We start from the raw sequence: 27,832 nt of genomic DNA on the forward strand, positions 1-27,832 counted from the left end.
ACAGTGACACGTTTATAGAAAAGTGTTTACTTAAAGGATTTACTGTGTATGCTCAGTGAATAAAGGTTCCAAAAAGGGCTCTTTGTGATGCCACAGAAGAACCATTTTTGGCTCCCTAAAGAACCCTTCAATAAATGGTGTGAAGAACTGTTTTATAGTTTGAAGAACCTCCAAACACACTCATGGTGTTCTTGATGCAAAGCATCAGCTCTAATAAACAGTCGTAACAGCGTAAGTGAGTCAGTATGTGAGTGAATAGCGAAATCCAAGTCAGGTCCATGAGGACTTTAGCTTTCAGGGTACAGTTGTTGTCATTGGTCTGGTTCTCTCAATGGTACATCATCAGTATCTTTAGTTAGGGAACCCAGTTATACCATATTTCATTGTAATTATTTTTAGATGCCAAGTGCCTCATGGACCTGACTTGTAATGCCGTTAAGTACGCACTGGCTCACTCACTCACTCACATTTGGTAGGCTGCAGATCTTCCACAAGGGGGCGCCTTTAGCAGTCAAACATAATAAAAGCAGTGCTTTGCATCGATGACAATGAATGTTTTTGTTTTAAATTGCATACATCCAAAGTCTTGACTTTTATTTTAGTTTTCCACTTAAAAGAAAAGTTCTGGAAAATACAAATATTCCCTTAGAGGACAAAAAATTTACTTGGACAGTACCCTCACCACAGTGCAGCAATTTAAAGTTTTTTTCAGAACCCTATTTTCAAGCTGAGAAATACTGAGGAACCTTTATTAAAGACCTTTATTTAAGACTAGGAACATTATGAAATGTTCAAATAAACATCTTAAACAAGCAATGCAGTCATGCTTAGGTATAAAAGGAGCATCCAGGCTGAGTCATTTATGAGCAAGGGCAGGTCGAGGCTGCCAAAAATGTGTCAGCAAATAATCCAGCAGTTTTAGAATGAGGACTGTTCTGTAAGGATTTTGATATTTTACCCTTCAAAACGACAACTGAATGCCCGTGATCTTCGATCCCCTCAGACGTGTGATGGACATCACCACATAGGCTCAGGAATACACTGGCAAATCATTTAATAAACGATTGTCACTGCAACTACAAATGCGAGTTAAGACTGTACTATATGAAGTGGAAGCCATCTGTCAGCTACATCTAGAAATGCCTCTAACTTCTGTAGACTTGAGTTTATCTGAAATGGCATGATGCACAGTGGAAACATGTATTGTGGTTTGATGAGTCAACTATACAGATTATTGATGGAAATAATCACATTGTGCTCTCCTAGAAGAAAAGGGCAATCCAGATTGTTACCAGTGTAAAGTTCAAAAGTCAGGGTCTGTATTAGTGCCCATGGCATGGGTAACTTGCACATCCGGAACCATTAAATCTAAAAATCATGTTATATTGTTCTATATATCTCATTACACATAAAATAATAGCTTTGAATACCTTTGTCAGATGTTAGTATTGAAGCTAATGGGCTGCACATCAGTTCTCCAGTTGTTCCTGAGATATTTTTGTTGAAGCCTTTTGATTCAATAACAGAAATCATATGAGCAATGTGTGGATTTGGCTGCATGCTTTGCCAAACCTGTCAGTGCATTTATGTGTGTGTGTGTGTGTGTGTGAGAGAGAGAGAGAGAGAGAGAGAGAGAGAGAGAGAGAGAGAGAGAGAGCAGAAAGATCGGAAGAACAAAAGCAGAAAGGGCAAAACTGAGGTAGACAAAGAGGCGCACATCTGTGCATCTGGACACAGCTGGAGCTGGAGTGAGAAACAGATAGTGAGAGAGAGAGAGAAATGTAAAGATAGTGAATTCTCTCTTTGTACAAAAATAAAACTAGTTTAAGTGGAACGTATACTCTAACTATAATCACATTAGAGCTGGAGGGAGGAGAGGAGAGAGAGACAGAGAGACAGTGAGAGAGAGAGTGATTCAGAAAAAGAGGGCTAAAGGAGAGATTGGAGAGAAGCGTCAGCAGAGTGCAAGGGGGAAAAGAAAAACAAGGTTATTATTCAAAAATACTGACGCAGTTGTAGCTGGAGAAGGCAATCAACCAAAACAACACTATCACCTTCTGAAAAGTGTAAGTAGAATCCTCATGTGAAGTTCAAGCTGAATTAAGTTTTCTGATTTGAGGTGATATTTGGTTCATGCATGCTCTTCTCTGTCCCTGATATATCATATATCATCTGTGTAAGTTCTTGCACGTTCACCGCTGGAATACATCTCTACTTCTGACAGAACAGATGGACGCTCACGCTTTACTATGCATGTTTTGTAGTTGTCCCGAAGTGGAAGTATTTGGCACTGGTCTCTACATCTGTCCTTCCAGTGACTCTGCTGGAAGTAATGATGCTAAGGTCCAGAAGCCATAAGCATAAAGCTACTTTCGGCCTTGGCTTGCTTTAGTAGCCGACGGTAAACAGTACTAGCAAAAAGTAGTTCCAGATCCTGGATCAGTTCTCCAGCTAGACTATCTATGCAGGTTGATTTAGGACCAGCTACTACTACCTTTCATATCCCAGCACAATTATATTCGATCCTGGATCAGCTTCGATCACAATCAGGGATTTCTTAAATGGTTATATTGCTTACTACGAGCTACTTAAGCAATCAAATAAGCTCTTCTTTTGGCCTTGGCTTGCTTTAGGAACTCATAGTGAACAGAATCAACTATGAATAAGTTCCTGATCCTGCATCTATGCTGATCTAGGACCAGCTATTACCTTTCCTAACCAGGTGCAATTATATCTGTGGAAGTGCTGATCTGGAGCAGCTTCTTTCTAACCAAAACTGGTGTAGTTTGTTTCTGGATCAATTCAGATCAGTTCAGATCTGTTCAGATACTCTTGCAAAGATTCAGAACTGTCAGTGCTGATCTCTGATCTTTTTTCAATGATCTCTGACCTTATAATTTTTCAATTCTGATACTTTAGGGAATAATTCAGTGTACCATGTCATCTCACATTTTACTGAGGTTTGAGGTCATTTTCAGAATTTTGGAAACACTTTCTGTGAATATCATGTCTATTAGAAACTATAAACATTATCAAAACATGTTATAATACATTTATAAAGTAGTATAAATATGGCTTTAAATAGTTAAAAAAAATGCATTACACATTATAATTTTGTTTATTATGCATTATGAATAACAATCCTATCAATATTCTTTCCTTTAGACTAAAATATCTCTCTTTATTTGTGCCTCACATATACAGCTACCCTCTATACATTCAGTCACGTTACTCAAAGCTTGCAAAGACATGTTACAAAATATTAAATATATTAAATAACAAATATAAGCTATTACTCCATTTCAGATGAAGGGTTAATGCATAAGTTATTCAAAGTAATCAAGGCAAGGCTCAGCATTTGTTTACGACTAGCCAGGCTTGTTTCTGTAGTACTAACAATATAGTGTGATGTAAACACATATTATGGTATAAACACTACATTGTATTATGCTAACAATACATACTACATAATCAACAAAGCTTTAATGTTTGATGCATTTTCATGAACATTTATAGCCATGGTTTATAATGCATTTTGAATGCATTATAATGTTATGAATGTGCTCATAGATTCTTCTAGATATGGTATTTATAGAAAGTGTTATCATAATTGCTTTTAAAAAACCACTGAATAAACAAATTTAACTAGAGGAACGATTTACACAGTAATGGAATACAGACAATAAAAAACAATGCTGCTTTTTTTTAATTTGAAAATAAACAGAGAAAGTTATTTTGGCCCAAAAATTGGCACATACTTCGCTGAATTTTTTTACAATTGATTCTAGCATCACAGCTGAATTGCCACCTTCAGACTAACGCATCACCCATAGTTTATCTCTATCAGCCTTAATGATAAACTCATTTATTCCACAAGCACAATTATATCACCATCTGATCCCATATCAGCTCTTCTACTCACAGACTCTCAGTGACTGTTGGAGTCTGGAGTGAGAATGCTGATCTATTAACACCTTTAATGAACATGATTAACCCATTTACCACATGTGGTGTGGAGGGAGCAGATCCTACACCAGTAGTCTCACACTGAGACGTCTTCTATGTATCTCCCGTGTTGTAAGAAAAACTTGGTTACTTTAGGGAAGAAGGTTAGAACTGTCTTTAACATCTGTAGGTCCATTCATCATGAAATTTCATGTTACTGTTTTCAAATTTCAAATAAAATAGAGTTACGAGGTTTTCTAATAGTAATGATATGCACCCCCACCTTGATCTGGAGTCGGGAGCTTTTTTAGAAATGCCTCTGCACTGACTCACTCTAGGACAGTTCCCAGAGTCAGTTATTTTCTCCTGTGATTTCACTGTTATGTAAGCCTCTACCCCCTTTTTGCACCTCACTGTGAGCACATTTACTTCACTCTTAAAAAAGATAGTACTTCAAGGGATTCTTCAGTAAAGAGAATGGGTCTATATAGAACCATGAACACCCAAAGATCCATCTGCATGCTTAAATGGTCTTTTGCATGGCGGAATGGTTCTTCATATAGATATACACACACACACACACACACACACCACACACACATATATATATATATATATATATATATATATATATATATATGCAACACATTCTCCATCAATCTGAAGAACATTTTCATCATGCAAATAACCATTTATGTATGCAAGCGGTTCTTTGAACGATAATGGCTCTGTGTAGCACCACTGCCTTTACTAAAGAGCTCTTGAAGAACCATCTTTTTTAAGAGTGTAGATATACTAAAGCAATAGAACACGAGGAGTGTGTTATCGCGATATCACACGACCTCGAGTGCTTTTATATAACAGTTAAATAAATAAAGTAAGAAATAAATACATTGGGTCGTGAACGCGGCGTTTAATATGTTTTAATGTTCGCAGTTCCTTCCGCCAAATTATAGTTCCTTAACAGGCAGCTTGTTGCTACGTCAGAGTACTGAGCTCCACTCATTCGCTGCACAGCCGGCTGTTCGTTCTCCAGCTCCACACACAGACCAACTGACAGTTGGGGAATTTAGTGTAGTCTCATCTTCAGAGTCTGACCAAATCGGCTGTCGGTCAAATGTGATCTTAAAAGCATCCATTTCCTGTTTGTGCGCAAAGTAAGAAGTAAAAACGTTCAAATGGCTTGAACGTCTTCTACAGCGGTTAAAGTCGTTGCTTAGCGACGGAGTCTCAGCGGAGTGTTACAGTGTTTGTGAAAAAAACATGATGTCATGGCGAAATAACAGCAGAGAACTTGCAGAGAGGAGAATTACCGCTCTGCAATGTCTGAGGTTTCTCAGACGCTAGAGGGCGCTCCAGAGCGAGTCCAAAATGAATGGGTTGCTATGGAGCGTTTGAGCAAAATCATAGTTTATAACTGCTCTAAACATTTCTAATGTAAAAGAATACAATCATTTCCTGAACACCGAACAGCATAAAACATTTTAACACCGCTGTTATATTTTTAAGAGCTTTTAAACTCGAGTTATAGGAGTTTAAAACGGCGCCTCATGTATGTCCATGACGTCAGTGAGCGCGAACAGCCAATGAGCTCCTCCGCTCGCCAATCAATCATCACGCTCTAGCAGTAATGCCCGCCTTCTGCTGCCCAAACCCCGTTTGCTGTAGAAAAAAGGAAATATATAGGTAAGATTTCTTTGCTTTTTTTAGTGAAATATATCCTTCTACTTTCTAAAAACATTCTGGGAAAGTGATTAGAAACTATTTTAACTTTTCGTTTTCAGCCGTTGAGCACCATTTACTCCCATTCATTGAGGACTCACTCGCGGGCGCCCTCTGCTGTTTGGCAGCCCTGTTTTTGATATAACGGGGGAATAGGAAGTGGACAAGCTCCTCATAAACCGACTCTGATGTTATGGCGAAATATCAGCACGGTTAGAACGCTTCTCAACCAATCAGCTTACTGTTGTATAAAGTCGGAGTGATACTTAGAGAGACTGATTCAGAGTTGTGTTATGTGGTTATCGGGAGATACTGGCACTCATGCCTCTGCACTCTGCTAATCACACTGGGACTAACTGTGGCAAAATCAACATGTTTAGGATTCAAGCACGCAGTGCGTAGAATCCATTGGAACTGTCAAGATTTTTCTTATTATTCTGATTCTTCCCTAAAACTGTTTGACTAGATCAAACTGTAGTTCGTAGAGACATGACATGAGCCCAATCGACCTAAAGGGGGCATTTGCTTGTCTGGTATTTTGACTTATTCATTTAAAGACTACAGCTTATTATACAAAGGTCAAGAGGTAAATATGAACAAAACTCAGTGAACATCTTTGTTGAAGATCCCTAATCAATAATCATAACATATGGTGACCTATTGACAAATTTTGACCCACTTAGCTCCTCTATGCCAAACGGGCCCCTTATGGGTACATGTACATCAAAGGGTAAAACATGGAGAACCAAACCATTTTGCAAATACAACTATGACAGAAATTTTACCATTTTGACATCTATGTTGATAATCTTTTGCATGTTTAACAAAGCTCAATACCTCATTAGATATGATATGAAGCATGTATCATGTTTAAACACCACTGCTCAACAATTATGGCAAATGAAGGCCTTTTAAAAAACTCTGACTTCCTTGCATTTTTAAATCCGATCTCTGTAAATAAGGCCCAAACTGCACTAGGCCTTGTTAGGCCTAGTTGGCTGCAACTGCATAAGGGCTCATTGTGCTGATGCACACTTGAACCCGCTCATTGCAACTATATTTTTAATTGATTTTAATCAGTTATAACATTTCAAAGTCAGATCAATGCATCATCATAGATTTTTACACCCACACTGCAGTCTTACTGGTCACTCAGCAGCTCTACTCACAGTTAGAAGAGTTTGAGAACGTTTGCCTTTCAGCCTGTGCTCGATTGCAGAGCTGGGCCTTGTGACCTCCAGCACAAAGGCTATTTTTCTCAGAAGCTTCAAATAAACTAATCAAGTTTGCTAGGAGTTAGAGTAGTCACAAGACCATCATCCCACCCTTCCCCTCGCCCTCATAGTTCATAGATCCTGTTTGTATCCTCGGATGTTAAAGTAATAGGAAAACCATCTTAAAATACTTTGAAGTGTTCTGAAGTGTTCTAAAAGAAAGAATGTAAGGAAAACAGAAAACTAATTTAGAGGACTCTGGCTTTTAAGATGCCCCAGTGCATTTGATGGAATTTAAAAAGAAGAGAAACTTTGTTATTTAACTTTTACAATGTCCTTAATGCACTGAATGCATAAAAAACTCCATTTTAATCTAACTTTAAAGAGGCCCTTAATGCATTCAATTATTCCATTTTATTCTGTTTCTTTTTAAGAAAATATGACATTCAATGCATTAAAGACATCTTTAAAGTTGAATAATTGAGTATATATATACACACACACACACACACACACACATATATATATATGTGTGTATATATATATATATATATATATATATATATATATATATATATATACATATGTATATATATATACACTCAATTATTCAACTTTAAAGATGTCTTTAATGCAGTGAATGTTATATTTTCTTAAAAAGAAACTCCATACAACTCTGTACTCAAGAAGAAAAAGAAGCTGAGCTGAAATTAGATGAACACATGTGTAGTTGTGAGTCCACGTGCACATGCTCTGAAACGTTTTGGACTCTTTTGTTGGCCCTAGAGAGGACTTTTTTTTTTTCTCTCTCTCCCTTCTCTACTCTAAAATTCATGACCTATTTCTCTTTTTATTTTTTGTTTGCTTGTTTTTTTCTGCAGCAATTTTTATTTGCTTTTTACCCACTTTTACCATAAGTTTGCTCCCTCTGTTTTTATTGCACCCTTTTTCTTGCCATGGCATGACACAAGCTGATCTGCTGGAAATCCTTGAAAACAGACAATGAGTACCCCTCACCACCATAGCTTGGTGAGTAGTTTACTTTAATATAGAAATACAATGCTGGGTCTCTTTGCTGTTTAAGGTACTTGTGAATATTGCTCATGTTTACATGGACTGAGTAGGAACAATTAAACCTAATGGACGTTTCCCCCATCCTTCTCCCCAAAAAGGAAACCCAATCAGTGCTAATGTTAGTTTCTTTAGTCGTCTGTGTGTGATGACATTGAACTTCCTGCCTATAAAGATCTGCTCTGCTCTTTCTCTGCTACGCAAAACTTGTCACAGGCAGATTCTTTGCAGTTCAGACATGGATTTATTGTGAAATATGCTCCACCATCTGAACGCAGCCTTAAACAGTGCATGGCATCTGCAAAAAGCACACATGGGTCTTTACTGTGCTCCTAATAATTAAAAGTTCTGTTCTTTTGTTTTTGTTCTCTATCTTTACTTATTGTGTTTAGCAGTTGCAATTAAATAAACCTGACATCTGGTGGTGCTGCAGCACCCTCAGCATCCCTGCTTACCAATTCCCTGCTCTTACATGTTTATACAATCCTAATGCAAATGCAGTCCTGCTCCTTATCTTCAGGCACATGAACGGGCAGTGCTGTTTCATTCATATAGCTAATTAGCATCATTCTGGGCAGATTCATTTTACATCAATTTGAATATGACTGGATATTTAAATGAAAAAAGTGTGGATTGGCAAGAGAAAAAGACAAAGATCTCATGGTCTTTGATATTTGCAAAGTTTTAGAACTTTTAAGGTCTTAATAATAATGTAATGATTAAATAGTGTGTTGTTTTTTTCTCATGGAAAAGTAATCGAGCAAAATACAAGTATGTAATTTCAATAATACTTCAACCTGCAATACCATCCAACCTGCACAACGCAATCCTTTCTTTATCCTTTCTGCCAATGGCTTCAAAAATCAGTCCCCAGACCCGGTTTGATCTGTGAAGCTTACCGCAGAGGCCAGAGAAGTTAGCTTATTAGCTCAGTTCCCCCTTTTTCTTTATCTCATCCTCTGTGCATCTTTAATCTCTCTTCCTCTCTCTCTTTCTCTCTATACCACCCTTGACTAGTCTGCTAGCTTTTGACATATTGGCTGGATGGAGTTGTTTGTCTGTTTTCTTCTCACAGATGTTTTCTTTTGGAGTGCTAGAATTGTTTATAATCAGTTCTAATGTTATTCCATATTCCACATAATTCCAAGTATGCATTCATTTGTCATGAGGTTCTCAAGCTAATTTCAAATGTAAAAGTGTAAAAAAAGTTGATGTATTGTTTTTACTGCCTATAAGGGGCTATAAGAATGTGCAGGCAAGTCCCTCCACAATATTATGGACATTTTCATGACCCGCCTACAAATGAGTTCTTTCATAAGTAAATCCATGCGCTGCCCACCAAGGTCTTCTTTAATAGGTCATTTTCTTTCGTAGTGACAATCCCACCAGAGTGAAGCATATAATCATTCTGATATAAAACTAACTGATAAAGACCCTCTGCTGAAGAAGATCCCCGAACTCACCTAAACAGACCAGACTCACATTTCATACAGAGACAGCTCTGTAAGCTTTACAGTTTATTCTTAGAGATTTCATCCAGAGGCAGCTGTTAGAACGGACTAGTTTCTTGGTTTTAAAACAACATCAGTCAAATTCATAATTTTACTCAGCTTAACTGGCCATGTCATGTTAAAAGGCAGGGATGGTGGCCTACATTTTAAATGATGTGTACTGTGCTGGACTGTTGGGTTTTCCCTGCTTAATTTTACAGAGTGTAGAAGTAACAAGATTAGTTTTCCCTGAAAGTAATAAGTAATATAATCCCATTAAGTAGTGACCTGTAATAGACTACGTTTTGAGTACCCCAACACTGCTTGGTATTGAATGAAAACCATCAGTTTTGCCCATCCCTACTTTCCTCTCTCTCTCTCTCTCTCTAGGCCTCTGGAACTTCACTGTGGCTGTTCCCATGGCGACAATGACTGTGACGACGCTGCTCGTGCTAGTGACGTTTTTGGCTCAGTCGCTCGCAATCAGCACCGAGCTGGATTATGGGACCTGGAACTACAGAGAAGGAGGTAAACACTGAACAAATGCTGAACTAAAAAAAGCACCTTACTCAATCTGACATGCCTTTTTTGGTCAAAAGCAAGTATATCAGTGGGGATCCACGTCAGGGAACAGAGGGATGCTGCCTCGAGCCTATCACTGTGTTCAAATTTCAATAAATAAGTCAATCCGCAAAATCTTTGTCTTAATTTATACAGCGCCACTCATACAAGCAATTGTAATTTAAAGTGTTTTACACGTTGACACCAAGTTATGTACATTACTGTTCAAAGGTTTGGAATCACTGTTGTTTGGAATGTTTTCAATGGTATTAAACCATTTTGGATGCAGATGAGTACATAAAATGATTCTAGTATGATGCTAATATTTTACAGGTTTCAAACAGTTTGTATTGAAGTGTAAAAATGACTATATTTTAGATGATGATTGGAGCTTAAGATGATTCCACAGTAATTGTGATAGCTGTACATCATCAAGAATGAACTTCATAACCAGAATGCTTCATATTTGTAAAGCGGTGACCAAATCTTACTGATCAGATAGCTATTTATAGTAATTTTATGACAAGAAAATGAATAGAGCAATGCTGTATTGGTAACAGTCTGGAGGAACTAATAGAAATATTCTATAAGTGTCTTGAATGAACTAAATATCAGCTAATCCATTAAAATCCCAGGCGTATTACATCTAAAGGGTTATTATTTGGTAAACAATGGCAGCTGGAATAATGATGTAATGGTAACAGTATAATGACATGCAGACTGCAGGCATTAAAAGCAAACTACAAAAAGGAGTGTTGTGAATTGCCTATTCCTAGGTTAAAGGTATGTATTGCACTTAAACGCCATCAGTAAGAGTGCACTGGATATTCTGCGCACTGATCTCCACAAAACGGTCCCAAAATAGTGCACTATATAGTAAACAGAGCACAGGACATGGCCTGTCTCAGGCAGAAAAAGATGTTGACTTTGTTGCTGAAGGCTGCAGGTTCTAAAGTGTCTCTGATTGCTGTGTGTTGTGCCCTCTGGGTAAAAATTGCTCCAGGGGTGTTGCAACATGGCAGTTTATACTTATACTTTCTTTACCAGCACATAAGATCTAAGAAAGATCAACTCCTGCCCAAGAGTCTAAAAAGAGCAACATGTTCTCTTTCACACACACACGTTCATTCACTAATTTATGAGTTATTGCATGTACCATCAGGTTCTTTAAAGCTCTTAACAGTACAGTGTACTAGGTTCTTTGGAGCAGTACTATTGAAGAACCACCTTTGGAACCCCAACAAACCTTTCAGTGGCTGGTTCTAAAAAACATTACAATGAGGTGTGTATGTGTGAAGATTCTTTTTAAAGTAAAGGTCACCTACAAATTAAAAGGGTAAATACCATTATAAAGTAAAGGAAATATATGAATTGAAAGGTTACACGAGATTACAAAATAAAGGTCATATGTGAACTAAAATGTTATTTACTGGCTTCATTATAAAGTAAACACTATATATTAACTGAAAAGTTATAGATGACAAGGTAAAGGATATATTCAACTTAAAATGTTACATAGTGTTATTAAGTAAAGATTATTATAATGTAAAGATCATTTACAAATTAAAAGGTTATGAACAACTATAAAGTAAAGGGTATGTACATACAAGACGGTTCTTCGAGGGTTCTTTAGTAAAAAATGTAGAACTATGCAGAACCATGGACACTCAAAGAACCCTTTGCATAATTAAAAGGTTCTTTGCATCGTAAAAGGTTCTTCAGATTGATGGAGATGGTATATAGATGGATATAGATCAAGGGTTAATGATTTACAAGGGTTAATTGATTGTTACAAGCTTGACTTTGTCACATAACAGAACGCTTTTCAAAAAGGTTCTATAGAGAACCATCTACAGCACATTCTCCATCAACCTGAAGAACGCTTCCACAATGCAAAGAACCCTTTAATTATGCAAAGGGTTCTTTGAGTGTTCATGGTTCTATACAGAACCATTTCTTCACTGAACAACCCTTGAAGAACCATCTTTTTTAAAAGTGCACCATTTAAAATGTTATACATCATTATAAAGTGAAGGTTCTACACAAATTGAAATGTTATGAACTGTCATAAAATAAAGGCTATTCAGGAATTAAAATGTTATACATATAAAATGTTATATGCCATTATTAAATAAAGGTTATCTATTACTAAAAGGAAAGATTTCATAATAATAAAAATGTTATATGCCATTAAAAAGTAAAGGTTATGTACCAATTTAAGTTATTTTTTGTCCAATGAGGACAGCCCGCTGTTTTTAAGCACTCAAACTACTTTAGGAAGACGTTCTGTTCTCGCTCCTTAAGAAGGACTGAATGAAGATGCATTTAGCCTACCTTTATCTGGGGATTGATTAAAAAACAAGCTGCTCTGCTGCAGTTGAATCACAGTAAAACAAGGTTTAAAGGGGCATACCACACAAAAATCCCTTCCAATCTAGCATCTGGGAAAAAGTAGCAATTAATTAGCGGTGATGTGTGGATAGTCGCCCAGTCAAATAACTATTAATTCACTTCATTTTATGTAACAACAAACCAGCTGGGAGATGTTATTGGCTTAACTTATCTAAACTGGCTTCACGTCAGGGAATCAACAGTTTATACACTTTGTGTGGAGTTTATTTTCAGATGAATTTAAGATGATATTTTCTATGACATTCACTCCAGATTCTAAAGAGCCCATATCATACACTTTTCTAGCATTTCTTTTTTTTACTTGAGGTCCAGTTTAGATGTATACGGGTTTCTGTACTAAAAACATAGTTTATTTTTACATGACCATTTTCTAACATCTTTTTATCCCTTAGCCTTAAATAGGCTTTTTATGTTACTGCACTTTTAAGACTGAAATAAGTAAATTATGTCTGTTCTGATGTGCTGCCCAGTATACTGTTTGAAATAAAGGTAATGTGCAGGTACATTTTTCATTCATCAAGGTATAAACAATGTTAATGTACCCTCAAAGGTACAACAGTGGTTTTAGAGTCCAATCATGTACCTTACCATAACCAAATGTTTTAAAACAGAACAATACAATAAAAAGAATGGAGACAAGATGGGGTGTGGAGTCAATACTACTTAGAAAACATACTTTCAATGGACTATGGTACAAATATGTTCTCTGACTAAAGGTACTGAGATGTACCCTTGGGGGAACCACCCCAGTGACAAGAAGGGTACTGCCCCAGTGACATTTTACTACCTTTTTTTTCTGAGAGTGTAGTTGCTAGGGGTGCGGGAAAAATTCGATTCTTAGATGCATCGCGATGCAGACGTGGACGATTCTGAATCGATTCATAAATGTCAAAAATCGATTTTCTAAATATTTAAATTATTGACGGAACGCAAAGGGCGGAACTTGGAAGTGGGTAAGTGCAGCGCTCGGACAGTCTGTGGCGGCACATAACAAAAACACAACTTGATGAGTGAGAAATCCGACCGGCTCCCTCTGCATTAAAGCCAGGTTAGATCAGGAGTCACAACACAAATGATCAGAAGAGACATTTTGTCCTTTCAACAAAAATCAAACTACCTTGGGAGCCACAACATTCATGTCCAGTATGTGATAATGTGCTAGTTTAGGCTAAACAATATAAACGAAAACGCGGACTTACTTCACTCTGCTTTAAGCTTTAGCTATAGCCGCTTTTCCTCCAACTCCGCCAGAAAACTTCTCCTCAAAAGTTGAATAGTTTCTTGTAAAATGTTTCTCAGCATTCCGCTGTTTTACGAGGCTGAGGTCGCTTCTCACTCGCCAGCTTCTTGCTGAACTTGCCCGTTCCACCTTAAATTCTGACTGAGGCGCCGAATGTAAAAGCGGCACCATTTAAGGTGGAATGGGAAAATTAGAGAAGCGACTTCATCTCCGCAACTTTTTAGTTAGTGTGTGACAGTCTCTCGTTGCAGATTTAACATACCAGGAAACCAAGTGCGCTGCTTATAAATCCAAATAAGTCCATTCATCTACAAATGTTCGTCTGTCTTTCTCTTTTACTTTTTCGTTTGCTACTAGCCAGGCGAAACCTCGTTGCTAGGTGACCTGCAGCCCCCACCCTCCCCCATTACCCCACATCACGAGACCAACACCGAAGTTATAACATCACTAAAGAATACGTAACGTGCTGCGTGGACATCCATCACCACTGAATCTTATTTCACCGTAACAGCGCATTTTATCGCAGATGAGTGGCAGCAGCGTCTCAAACAAGAGCGCTGAATGAGAGCCTTCCAGTTCATTTGCCACATCCCTTCCATTTGATTTATTAATAAAAGATATTGGACGTAAATGCATTGTGGATCATTGCAAATACTTTGTTTTAAAACTACAAAGTCCTCAGAGAGTAAGAAAATAGAAATCATATGTAGAAAAAAAAGATGCATCGAGATGGATCGATAATCGTTTTATAATCGCAGCCCTCTGAAACGTAATCGAATCGAATCGTGAGGCGCCTAGAGATTTCCACCCCTAGTAGTTTCCATATATGAATTTTACAAACAGAGTACTAAACAGTACATTTTGAAACTTTAACAATTTTGACATGCATTGTTGCAACTGTTAAAACATTTCAGCTAAAAGCAGCACAGATGTAAATGTTACAACCCCAGACAGGCTGTTGATTTGCTAGAAAACAATTAATTCAATACAGTTCTATGTTGTTTGAACTGGATAATATATGGATTAAATGATCCATTTAAAACAGGTTGGGTTTTTTTACAGCTTAGTTTTCACATATGGACCGTATGGACTGAGGAGTGAATGGCATGTTTTAAAACGTTAACAATTAGGTGTTGGATGACATAACAGTAATAAGGTATTCCACAGCATTTAAAAATGATGCCGGCCATTTAAAATGAAAATTTCTAAATCATAACACATCAAATTTATGTTCTACATCTGGATGGCAAAATAAACACATTCTGCCCTTATATATTCAAAATGGGTCACTGATTGGTGGTTTTGGAGTTCACCAATAGGTGGCACTGATAGAAAGAGGGGAAAAATCAGAGCCAGGAAAAACCTCAGAAAAATCAAGCATGATAGTAGCTCAGTGACGACTAACACCACAGAAAACCACAGATTTTGGCCTTCACTCTGACATTAGCCACTCTCAAGTATACTCTAAACAGGTGTCATTTTAGCATCAATTAGCTGGAACCAGCCTGTGTTGTGGTGTGGCATGTTTGACCTACTAAGCTCTCATCAACTTAGCCAAAACACTACAGTCCCAAACACCACAGAACAGGTTTGATTTCAGTTTTCTGTCACTCCATCACCAGTCACTCGAATTTTGCTCTCTCAGACATTAGTTTTTATCACAGTGTGTCCAGTTAGAATCAAACCTGTACACTGGTGTGTATCAGAAGCTAAAGTTTAGTTAGCTGATCAAGCTACAGATCCAGAAACCAAAAACAGGTGTTATTTCACCTTTCTGTTCTTTCAATGCCAGTTGATTAAATTTACTCCCTTAGATTTACATTAGTATCATCTAAACTTGTGTTAGTGCTTTAGCCAGAATCAAACATGTTAGCTGTTATCATGCTAGCTAAGCTAAACCTAACTAGCTCCTCCCTCCTAGTTAGCAGCACTGTTTAAAATTTAGCAATTGTTGACAGACAGGCTTTACATTTATTGAATGATGGCTTTAAAATCATGCACTCTCGCATTTTCTTAATTTCTCTTAATGGCCATTTCTAATCATGTAAGCAAACTACTCTTTTTTGATTTCTATTTATTAAAATAAAAAAGTGAGGGAAATCTATATAAACATGTTTTATGTACATGAAATAAAACATATAATTTTTTGTCCATATATATATGAACTGAGGGCTTCTAATGTCAGATATATGGACTTCTGAATAACTGCCATTTCCTTCAAAAAATGCTTTCAAAAGACAGTTTAGAGATTTTTTTTCTTTGCTACGTTGCTCGATCCTTCAGTGAACCGAGATTGCACACCCAGTTTAACATCTACATTCACTCACAGTGCACACTCCAATAATTATTTGATTTAAAACATGCAAATGATCATCATTTGGAGGCTCTTATAGGATCTGGAAATCATCACCATCTAAATATGTTTTCCATTTGTGCTAATTTGTTATCCTAGACACTAATCCCTCAGGGCTGTGCCACTTAAGTTCACCATAATAACTGCAGGAAATCTAATGAATGTTTTACTTTATTAGGTTCCAGTAATAATAACACTAATTGCAATCTGATAGTATTCATGCAGTCACATTATGGAAATGAGAATCACACTGTTGGCCAGTCGCTGTCTGCGCTCAAAGGTCAAGTCTGCTTCCAGCCTGTCTTTAAGTCCAGTTTTCCCACTACACTAACAATAGGTAGAGCTACTGACAGAGGGTCACCAATCTAATGTACTCATTATCTCCTTGACCTCTGGTCTGAGGTCACATGGTGCCTCACTCTGCTCATTAATGTCTGACTTGATTGTTTTTTTTTTGTTTTCTCGGTTGCCCCGGCAGCGGAGAGCGTGAACGTAGCTAATGTCCGGAGTGTGACCCGTGTGCTGGACGCTTGGGGGAAGCGCATCTTTAACGAGATCAAGACGCTGCTGCACTCAGAGCCCAGTGCACTACTGCCTGACTACTCGAGGTGCCTGCATTCCCTCTCATTACAGCTCTATGACTCCTGGAGGCACCATGACTAGATTAATGTCTCATCATGTGATCAGCAATCGGTGACAGTTGGATGCTTTCACCAATCAGCAGACATTAGGCCATGTTCACAAGAACATTCTGGTATGCGTAAACAAAAAAAGCCTTGATATGTGCTGCTTGTGCTGCAGTGCTGTCTTGGCTAGCCTGCTAGATTCATTTTGAAAAAGTGGAGTGAATGCAACCTTTTTCCACTTAGATTTGGATTCATTTTCAAGGAAACTAAGAATTGCTGCCAAACGCTAAGGATCCAGTCATAAGTACTATTAGAATGGGATTGGTTATTGGGGTAATGCAATTTTAATGCCATGCATCTGTAATGTTTACGACCAGTTTGCACAGGACAGGAAATCTCTGTGATAGGAGTGGCTACTAGATTTATGCATTGCTGTCACACCAAAAAAGCTCCATACACAATAGGTTTGGCTACTCACAAGTACAAAACATGTCCACACATTTAATCTAATTGTAATTTTGTTTGCACAGCAATCTAGCTGTCTTTTTGTTTTGTGTCATTAGCATTGTCATTAGCTTGGGAGTAAGCATTGCTGTGAAAAAATACAAGTTTTTTCAAACATTTTACTTGTTAAATGTTTGGAATAGTACACTTGAGGTAGGGAAATACATATTGGCTTGATTTGGACCACAAAGAACACAACTAAATGCTTCTTCGTGTGCCTCAGGTCTTAACCCCTTAAATGGCCAGGGCCCTCTGGCAGGCCCAAAGTTCTATTACACTCTCCTATAACCTAAGAATCAGCCCATTTGCATTGAAGTCCGTGTAGTCACTGAACAATAAGCATTAATATGTAATAAGCCTGTGATTTTAAGGGGTTAAAAAACTCCTTCTTTTCTATAGTATATGACGATTCACTGATATGGCCTGGGATTAATATAATATGAGGTTATGTCTATGGTTCATTTTGCAGTATGTTAAAACTGCCAGAATCTTCACTGAAGCAGGAGCTAACAGCCCATAAATAGTTACTAGCATAATGTGTTTGGGCGTCTCTAAAGCACAGAACAGTACCCAATGTTAAAAAACCAATCCAAACTGCAATAAAGTGTCCGGAATTTCACTAACCTATAATATCTAATAGTGCTTCATTTTAGCAAGACATTTTTTTTTTGTATTTTGCTCAATACATCAGTGTGACTGACTGAAGGTCCACCCCAGCCAGTCTCCTATTGGCTGAGCAATGGTTACATCAAAGTATGTTTTGTCAAAGGTTTAACTCAACTTTTTCAATAGGCAGTGGAGTGTAGTTTATTGTGGTTCTGTTGTTCATTAATGCATTGTTCTTATTGAAATCAGTGACAAGAGGTGCGTTTCTGTCCTTATAAATGTGGCCTTATATTGGGTTACATCCTCTGAGAGCTGTAGTCTAGTAGCCTCATGACTATGGGCTGAAGTGCTAGTCATTAAGAGTCACATGCATAATGCAGTTATGTAATACATCATTAAGGCTCCACTGATTGCTTGCAGTAAGTTATTAGAGGACTGAGAATTATGAGGGAACAGAGCAAATATACCCATCATCCACTTTATTAGAAACTCTTACCTGCTTCCACTGACTGACCAACATATGAGCTCCACATACATTATAGGTCACTAAATACGGTTGAAATTCTATCTTTTGGGAGATATTGTTATCAGTAAGCATGTTAATTTTATTTTAAAAATATTAGAATCAGTACAAATAAACAATAACACAAAAAATGTAAAGTTATACTTCATCAAGTTCCCTGATGATGATGCACATGATCATTAGGCCTTAATCCAAATCCAGTAAAGACAGTTCCAGATCAATTTTCTGATCATTCAAACCTCTCAGTGTGTTTTGCTTACCCTCAAAAGCCAGGGGCTCATCTAAGCAGCTGTCTGAGGATCTGAAACTAAAGATAACTGACTCTTACAGAGCAGGAGAAGACTATAAAAGGTATCTAAACACTTCCTGTTTGTAATTGTCACTGCTTGAAATGTCATTAAGAAATGGAAGTCAAGGAGAACTGTTGAAATCAAGACAAGATCCAGAAGCTTAAGAAATCTGGTCTGATATACACCCCACATCACTGCCAAGGACCTTCATGACTATTTGACTGGTATGGGAGTAGAGAAACACTGACCCACTATGTAGTGTTCTGGACAAACATTATCTACATGGGAAGATTCGTCAAAAATGAACTTTAACTGCGATGTCTTCACAAAAGTCAACATCTGATGTATGCAAAACAACACTTTGGTAAACCTTAGGCATTTTGAAATAAAGTGCTGTGATCTGATAGAACAAAAAATGAGCCCTTTGGCTACAATCACCAAAAGTATGTTTGGAGAAAAAAGAGCAGCATTTGATGAAAAGAACACCTTGCCCTAACCCTAACCAACTGTCAATCATGGGGTGGATCTGTTATGCTTTGGGGTTGTGTGACAGCCAGTGGCACAGGAAATGTTGAGGGAATAGTGTGATTTCAGCCAAAGAGGGTCTTGCTAAGCATTGACTGAAAGGATTCATTTAATATTTATTTTTTGCCAATATGTTAAGTTCAACAAACAAATAATAATTGAGCATAACCATTTGCCAAAATGCCATATTTAATTTCAATGCGTATGTGGTGTTCACTTTTTTTCTCACTTCAACTTCAACAAAATGTGTAATTTTACTGTATCATTTCATTTTTATCTCTTAATGAAAATATTTATTTAGGGTTAAAGAACTGCTCTATTAAAAGTAGATAACACTTTACTTTTCAGAGCCAACAGCATAAAGTCTGCTGCTGTAAGTAAATGCTTGCTGTTGTTCACAGCTACGTGGGCTGAAATGAAATCAGATTTTCAGACCTTGTCAGATTTATTGATTTTTTTCTGTTGCTAAAACTAAGCAGATTGTGGAGAAGGGAAGAGAGAAAACGATTACACTGTCAAACGCATGAGCATACACACATATTAACACATATGCATGTGTCCCCAATCATGCAAGCCCACTCACACTCTCTCCTCAAACTTTTCCTCTCCCCTCTGCAGGATCCGTCCTCTCTCAGAGTCTCTGAACGATCTCTTCAGAGAAGTCTCGCATTTACAGAGGCGCATCACCGACCTCAACCATCGCCTAGCAACCATGGAGCCCTTCCTCCATCGCCATGGCTACCGCAAAGAGGGGGAGGAGGGAGGGGAGGGGACTGAACCTATGCCCCAGAGCATGAGGGGGGCGGGCACCAGCCTGGCAAAATACCCCCAACGCTACAGGGTCCGCGTGGTACGCCCCTTTAACAGAGTGTTACGAACCAGAAAAGTGAAAGTGTACAAGGACGAGAGTGGCAGAGTCAAAGTGAGAGAGGATGAGAGATAGATGGGTGAGAGGAGGGCAAACAAGAATGAAAAAGAGTAAGAGAGAGAGAGAGAGAGAGAGAGAGAGAGAAATTGATATTATAAACATTATAAATATTGCATTAGTATGCAGTGTAAGTTACTTAATGTATTAAATATAGTGTAACGTCTCCAGAAAATTGTGCATTATGTTGGTGGTGAATTATGAATGATACATTCAAACATGTAACACATATAGTAAGTCATATGCAGCAGTGTTGTGGGCTGAAATGTATTTTCAAGCAGGTTTTTTGTGTTTTTGTGTTTCCCACCATCTGCTCTATCCGGACATCTACAATATGGAATCCTGTTTTAGCTTTTAATCCACATTTCATAATATCAGCAATTCATCTAAATGTTAAAACCAAAAATGTCGTTCTAAAATGTCAAAATTCACATTTTACTAGTAGAAATTCTATTTTAGTCTGTAAGAGTTAACTTCTCTCTAGTAAGATGTTATGGGTTTCCTAATTAATTGTAATGAATGATGAATGGAAAATGTTTTTACAGGTATAAATAAAATTTTTACATTTAAAAGTAAAACTTTGCATATGAAGCAACTCAGTTTTAACTGAGCCTTAGCTTAGGATCAGCTGTATAACCCATTCATGTGGTCATGAGATCATCCTGGTTTAGACTGGCTGTCAAACAATGTTAATACTCACATGTACTGTTCACTCTCCAGTCTAAACTGTTCATATATGGAAATTTTGAATTCATTGTTTTGTGATGCCACAGAAACAAATTCATTTACACATATCCGCCTATTAACCATGGAGCATTTTAGCCTGTCAGTTCACATAAGTGTTTCACCCTGGACTGCTTTTGGAATGATGCCTGATACAATCCAGCCAATCAGACAATAGATCATTTACATATAGCAGCCTTAAAGGCACAGTAACAAAAACAGCCTGCATCATTCTAAGAAATAAAGAGACAAACATCATCAGTGGACATTGAGCAAAACAAAAGCATACAAGAGAAATGTACAAAATGGATCCTTCACATGTTCAGCTCATCTATATATCTCTACTTTTCTGGTCTGTCTGTTTTTGGTCTTTTAATTTTTTTTTAAAAACCAGTAATGAAAACCGGAAAAACAGGTTGATTCTTGGTTTTGGTTCTGTTATTATCAGTGTAAAAATCAAGAAATAGCTTTATTTACAGTTTCACAAACTAATCATAGCATCAAATAACAAACAAACAAAAATGGAATAAGAGGTCATATTTTATTTACCCAATATTAAAATTTCCTATCACTTTAAATGAAAAAAAAACATGCAAAGTTCACATATGGTCGCATTTTTCCACTCACAATAACAGAACCAAAAACGAGAATTGATTCATTTTTCCGTTTTTCCATGAAAATTGAATGACCAAAGGGACACCGACCTTTTCCCTGACTGGGTAGGCCTCTGATCAGTCAGGGTAGACATACCCAGGCCTACCCATGGCTAAGCGCCTGACATACAGCATATAACTTTACAAGACTATATTCTTCTTCTCTGCTGCCTGCACTAGTGTAAGCTTGGATCTCCAAGGTCCAATCAAAGTTCTCCGGCAGAAGAAACTTTAAGCCGCATTCACTGGACCAGAACTAACTCCCGATGGCTGGAAAAGTTTGCCTAGCCAGCTGACACCGATGAGGGAAAAGTACGAGTCCCTGGCTAATTTAACTTTTCGACCAAGTTAGGACACAGATTGCAAAAAAAAAAAACGTTACTTTGCGGGTACGTTTGGTTGAACCTCTGGGAAATGAACTGAGCTAAGACACAAGAAACAGAGTTTCAGGTAAATAAACCTTTCTGAGTCATGAAGCTCTTTGTGCATAAAAATGATTTATTATCATTTATAAAGAGTGTCTATGTAGCAGCAGTACACCCTGATACAATTTATAATACAGCATAATGCAGTGTTAAAAGAGCTTGTGTAGCAGAATGCTATCAGTAATGAGCCACTAATTATCACACTGCATAAGATACTAAAATCACTATTATTCTGTATATGGTACATATGTTCTTTTCTACAGTGTATGGGTAAGTATGTGCTTTATAAACACTACATGCTAAAACACCATCAATCTATACATGGTCTATGAAGACATAGTACTGTGTATAAGTCATAGACCACGTTTCATTTATTTAATTTCCAGTAAAAGCTGCTATTAAGTACAAGCTATTCATTTTGCACAAGATATTTCTGATGGGATTATACATAAGATAATACACTTGCATAAGGAAGGGGAAAGTCAAAAGACAATAGGTGAAAAAAAGCGTTTTCCAAAACTGGAGTTAAAAAGGTTAATAAAAGAAACTGGGACTCCTACCAACCATGCAAGACCTGGTAGACACCAAAACTGCCCCCATCAGATAAACAGCACTTGAAGCTTTCATCTTTGAGAGAGAGGAGAAAATCAAGCTCCACTCTTACTTCAGGTCTGAAAACATCCACAGGTGTTTCTGTCCATCCTTCCACTGTGAGAAGACAACTCAACACTGAGTCTGAAAGGATGTGTAGCTGACAAGAAGCTTTTACTGAGAAAAAGAAACAAACAAGAAGATCATCTGCAAATCAAACAAAGAAGCTGCGGGTGTTCCGAGAACAATAGAATGACCACGCCAGAGTCCAGACCTCAACATCACTGAATGTGTTTGAGATTACTTGGATCATAAGAAGCAAAAAATGCAAGCAACTTCAAACACTGAACTTTGGAGGTGTGGAAAAAAAATCATAGACAAGACAGATGGACTATTCCAGGCTGTGTGTGTAGTGTATGCTTTATAAACACTTCAGACTCATCAACTGATGTAAACATGACTGGTTATTGCAGCACATCCTCTTCTATGGGCACTATGTTGCATTGGCCACAAGGTGGCAGCCTTGTGTTACTTTGGGTTTTTCAAGAGTAACTCAGTAGACCTGCGCATCCCTGTTTCAAATTTAAGAACAGGCTATGTGATATAATGTAATATAAAGTGTAATAAGATTTTAAAAATGGGGTTATGACATGCAAGTCAAGGGATTCAGGCACCTTCTAGCATCTTCTAACCATTTCAACTCTAAACTCTTGCCAGCTTGGTTATTTTTTACTACATCACTACACTGTTTAATAGGTAAAGCACCTCCCATCCATTAGCACAAAGTTAAAGACTGCACTATGGGTAAAGAAATAGTTTTACAAAAAATATCACACAATAAGAGCTACATAAGAAAGTGAGATCATACACTGTTCTTATGTAAATATTATTCAGCTGAGAGTGTGGTAAAATGTGAGCCAAATATCAGAAACAGGAGAAAATTGCTTTAAGGGGAATTTCACCAATTTTTCAAAATTTCAGTATAATAGTGGTTGAGATAAAGTTATGATAAAGATATAGTTATTCAGAGTGGTTTGAAGTGGTTTGATAGCTACAGTACAAACACAGCCATACTTCTCCGCCATGAATATATAAAAAAAAATTAAGACCAAAATCTTATCTCAAAACTATTATAAAACAAAGTCTCAGCATCAGGCAGCATTTCATGTACTAACTTTGTAAGGTAGCTTTTAGACACATGAAACTCTTCCGTCGTCTCGTTCCTATTACCACCACTGTGAACAATTAGGACTTCATAATTTTCTCTAGAATGGAGCATTTCATACCAAACCACTCTTATTGAGTTTGTTACAGTCTTAACAATTTAATTATGCAGAAATTTTGAAAAATCGATTGAATAACTCCAAGCCTCAGAGAACTTAATCATGTCTATGAAAAGAAAACAAGACTAGGAGGAGATCTTAGAATTTATAATATTCCTCTCCAGTGGCTGAGTTAGCATGAAACCATATGCCTGAAGCATCATGTCAGATAGACTTGTTTAGAGCATCCTCCTCATCCCTTTTCATGCCTTTCAACTCTCAATGAAGCTGAAGTCAACTTCTTTTTCTCCAACATCTTGTTCGACTTTTGCCGCCCCACCAAAAATGATTATTATACCACCCCAGGCTCTAAAATGTACCCGCCATACCATTTAAGGTGGAACGGGAAAATTCAAACAAGAAGCTAGCGAATATGATGCTTAAATAGGATGAGGAACTTCAGCCTCATCAACTCTCAGAGGTCTCCTGTTGCTGATTGGCTAGAATAGTGTTGTGTTACTCAATCCAAACCACTTTGTTTCCGATATACAGAGCGGGGGCTGAACAGACAGATAGAGGACCATGAGGAGATATGAACTGAATTTAATGAAATTGTATATCACTTACAGCACCTTTAAACTCTTAAAAAATGCCTCTTCACAGGCCGTGATCAAAAGGTAGCATGACACTCAGTAGCTGGCACATCCAGGCCAGCGTTTAGAGCCATTTGCATAGTGTCTGTACCTAACACCAGTGGGTACAATCTACATTTGTTTTTGCAGGAGCAGTAATAGTTTTTATAAAGTATCATTTGTTTGTGTGCGTGTAGGTGCGCTGTACTGTAGATGTGCTGTGTGTGTGTGTGTGTGTGTGTGTGTGTGTGTGTGTGGCAAGCCTGTATGAACTATGTGTCCTCATTAAAACTTAAGCACTAAAATGCTGTGCTCTGTCTCTACGGCAACAAGCCTGCCTCTCTCCTCCTCTCCGCAGAAATGATCGTCAAGCAGCTCCTCAGCCTGTTAAACGCTTCTTCACTTTATTGTCTGTCCATTCTTCCTCCCATCACTCCACACTCTGTCTCTTCTCCACGTTTATCTCTCTCTCCATTCATCCAATTCTTCCTCTCCATCCTCCTTCCCACTGTCTCTTGCCATTCTTTCTTCTCTCCATCTTCCTCATCACTCTCTCCTTTTCTTCTTTCCCTTTTCCTCATTGCCCATTCCTTTTCTCTCCATCCTCATTATCACTCTTTTTAATGTTCTTTCTTCTCTCCTCCTTTCCCGCTTCTCTTCTTCATCCTCATCTCTCTGTGTTCTCCATCTTTCCCTTTCTCTCCATACTCTTCACTCTCTCCATTCTTTCTTCTCTCTATGCTCATCACTCTCTTTTTGTTCTTTCCTCCTTCTCACCATACTCATCACTCTCTCCTATCTTTCTTCTCTTCTCCTCACTTCCCATCTCCACATACTTATCTCTCTCTTTTCTTTCTTCTCTCGTTATTCCCTCTCTCCATACTAATCACGCTTTCCTTTCTTCTATCTTCCTTATTCTCCTTCTTTCTGTCCTCTTAATCTCTCCATTATATCCATTATTTTCTTTCCTTATCACTCTCTCCATTCTTTCTTTTTTCTTCCTTCCTCTTCTCTCTACCCTCATCACTCTCTATTCTTCCTTCTCTCCTCATTTACCTTCTCATCATTCTCTTCATTCCTTTTTGCTCTCCTCCTTATATCTGCATGTCCTATGCCCTATATCTCTCTATTTTAATCTCTCTCCATCTCCTCTCATTCTGCCTCTTCATCTCTTCATCCTCTCTATCAGTTTTTCTTCTGTACATATTCATCGGCTCTCCATCTTCATCATTCTCTATCTTCACTGTTTCTTCTTTTCATCCTCAAATAATTCACCATCCTCCTCATCACTCTTTCTTTCTCTATTTTACTTCCTTCATCTTTATGTCTGATTTCTTGTCCCCTTCTGCACTCTTAAAAAGATTTTTCAGTGGTTCCCCAGTAAAGAAAATGGTTCACATGATTAAATAACCCATAAGGCTTTTTCTCTTGTTACAAGCTTGACATCATAACAATAGCAGAACCTTTTTGGTGCTATATAGAACCATTTTCAGCACATTCTCCATCAATCTGAAGAACACTTCCACCATGCAAAGAGCCCTTAAGTCATGCAAATGGTTCTTTGAGTGTTCATGGTTCTACTCTTGAAGAACCATCTTTTTATAAGTGTGTACCCTCCTCTATATTTTTCTTTTCTCCGTATCTCATCATTCTTCCTTCTTTTCTCCTCATACATCTCACCAACCTCATCATTCTCTCTTTCCATTATTTCTTTTCTCATTGTGTAAATATCTGATACTTCTCTCCATTCTTTCTTTTCCCCTCATCTCTACATGTCTGATACCTCTTCTCTCCATTCTCATCTCTCTCTCTCTCTCTCTCTCTCTCTCTCTCTCCCTCATGAGTGTGGGTGTTGAGCTCATGCTGTACTTTCCATTTCTGCATTGTGTGTTGATTCACTGTAGCATCCAATCCACTAGGACACGACGAGAACACAGCAAATCTCTCTCTCTCTCTCTCTCTCTCTCTCTCTCTCTCTCTCAAAAGAGCCAGTTGCTAGGTAACAGTTAATTGTCAAGAAGTAGTTACATGTGTTGCAATGTATTCCAGGATTGGCTGGGTTCTGGATACGTGTGTGTGGTGAGAGTGTGCGCGTATCAGAGAGGGAGGGAGAGAGAGAGGGCATCATAAAGAGAATAGCCTCATGGAATAATAAACTGCACCTTTTTTTTGAAGCCAAACAACAGTGATAACAGCAGACACATCTGAATATTTCATAAATGCCTATATCAGCTCAGTCCTACTCCAGGCACTGCATCATTTCAGCCAGTCAAAACGACGGAGCTTCACACACAAAAACAGAAAAAAAACCCCAAACGTGTCAAAAGTGTTTTCTCATTTCCCCCAAATCAGCCTCCGACATCAAGTAACCTGCCCGCTTGTGGTGGTCGCTGCAACAGTGGACCAGCCGTCTCCATGGCAACCACAGCAGCTGTCACTCACACGGCTCTCAGCGTGTGTACTAATGCGGGGAAAATGAGGGTTGCATACGTTATACGTAATAGACACACAGCACAGCCACTTTATTACACCTATACTATACACCTGGTACTGCACACTGCCTTTTACAGCAATCTTAAATGAGCCCAGTGGCTATTAAAACAGCATGGCAGAACAGTAAAAGGGGTTATTATAGTACTTTATGTATAGCCTACATAAAAATAGACATCAATCCTATCTATACATCTTAATACTTAAAAATAGGGGTTCTTTGATGTTTCTTGGTTTGGATGCACAGTTCTAGGAAAAAAAAACTTTCACTAGCATAGAACCTTAGGAATTGTACTATGCAAAAATCAGTAACTAGAGACCTTTTCATTATTTAATTTCCGGAAAAAAAAGAAAACATATTTAACAAAAAATTACAAGACTCAACAACTAAATAAAATATTTCAATGTCAGTAGAAATATAATTTCACAATGTTTAGTGTGCCCACCATTTGCCTTTATAACAGCTTCTGTTCTTTTCAGGAGACTTAATTGCAGTTTTTGAAAGAAAGCTGCATGGATAAGTAGTATTTATCCAATGGAGATGGATCCATTGGAGTTTTGGTGGTCTACCAGGTCTTACATGGTTGTTAGGAGTCCCATTTTCTCTGTATCATTTGATAATTTTTCAAACTCCAGTTTCGGAAAGTCATGTTTTATCACTTATTTTGCTTTGACTTGTTTGGAAGTGTCTCTTTAAAGAGGAACATAATGTCGCAATACAACACAATACTCACATGTATACATATATATATATATATATATATATATATATATATATATATATATATATACACACACACACACACATATATTGCTGCTGTCGGAAGAAAACCCCTTATCTCCATTTTTGACGGTTTTCAGTTTTTGACATAAATGGAACATGCCTGTTGTTCTTTACATTGTGTGTAAATTTCATGAAAAATGGAGTAAAAGAAATGACCTAAAATGACTTGGAAAGACGTCTGGTTCCATTGACTTACATCAAAAGTAGGTTTTTTTCCTTCCCCTGTAAAGTTACCATTTTGGAGATATGAGGTTTCCGACAACAG

The 27,832-nt window shown here is 37.7% G+C and overlaps 1 protein-coding gene across 1 annotated transcript; it reads left to right on the forward strand.

Moving 5' to 3' along the window:
* Positions 1–1,641: 1,641 nt before the first annotated feature.
* si:ch211-243a20.3 (uncharacterized protein LOC100151507 homolog) lies at positions 1,642–20,173 on the forward strand. The gene is made up of 4 exons (XM_036563480.1): positions 1,642–2,066; positions 9,833–9,970; positions 16,487–16,616; positions 19,701–20,173. The coding sequence occupies exons 2-4, from the start codon at positions 9,862–9,864 to the stop codon at positions 20,023–20,025; spliced, it is 564 nt and encodes a 187-aa protein (XP_036419373.1). The 5' UTR covers positions 1,642–2,066; positions 9,833–9,861; the 3' UTR covers positions 20,026–20,173.
* The last annotated feature ends 7,659 nt before the right edge of the window (positions 20,174–27,832 follow it).

The sequence above is a fragment of the Colossoma macropomum genome, unplaced genomic scaffold (assembly GCF_904425465.1).
Source record: "Colossoma macropomum unplaced genomic scaffold, Colossoma_macropomum, whole genome shotgun sequence".
Lineage (NCBI taxonomy): Eukaryota > Metazoa > Chordata > Actinopteri > Characiformes > Serrasalmidae > Colossoma > Colossoma macropomum.

Excerpts from the sequence above, each read along its gene's own strand:
- si:ch211-243a20.3 (XM_036563480.1), top strand. The coding sequence starts at position 9,862 with ATGGCGACAATGACTGTGACGACGCTGCTCGTGCTAGTGACGTTTTTG. Across the intron at positions 9,971-16,486 it reads CTGGAACTACAGAGAAGGAG|CGGAGAGCGTGAACGTAGCT; the intron begins GTAAACACTGAA and ends TTGCCCCGGCAG. Across the intron at positions 16,617-19,700 it reads CTACTGCCTGACTACTCGAG|GATCCGTCCTCTCTCAGAGT; the intron begins GTGCCTGCATTC and ends TCCCCTCTGCAG.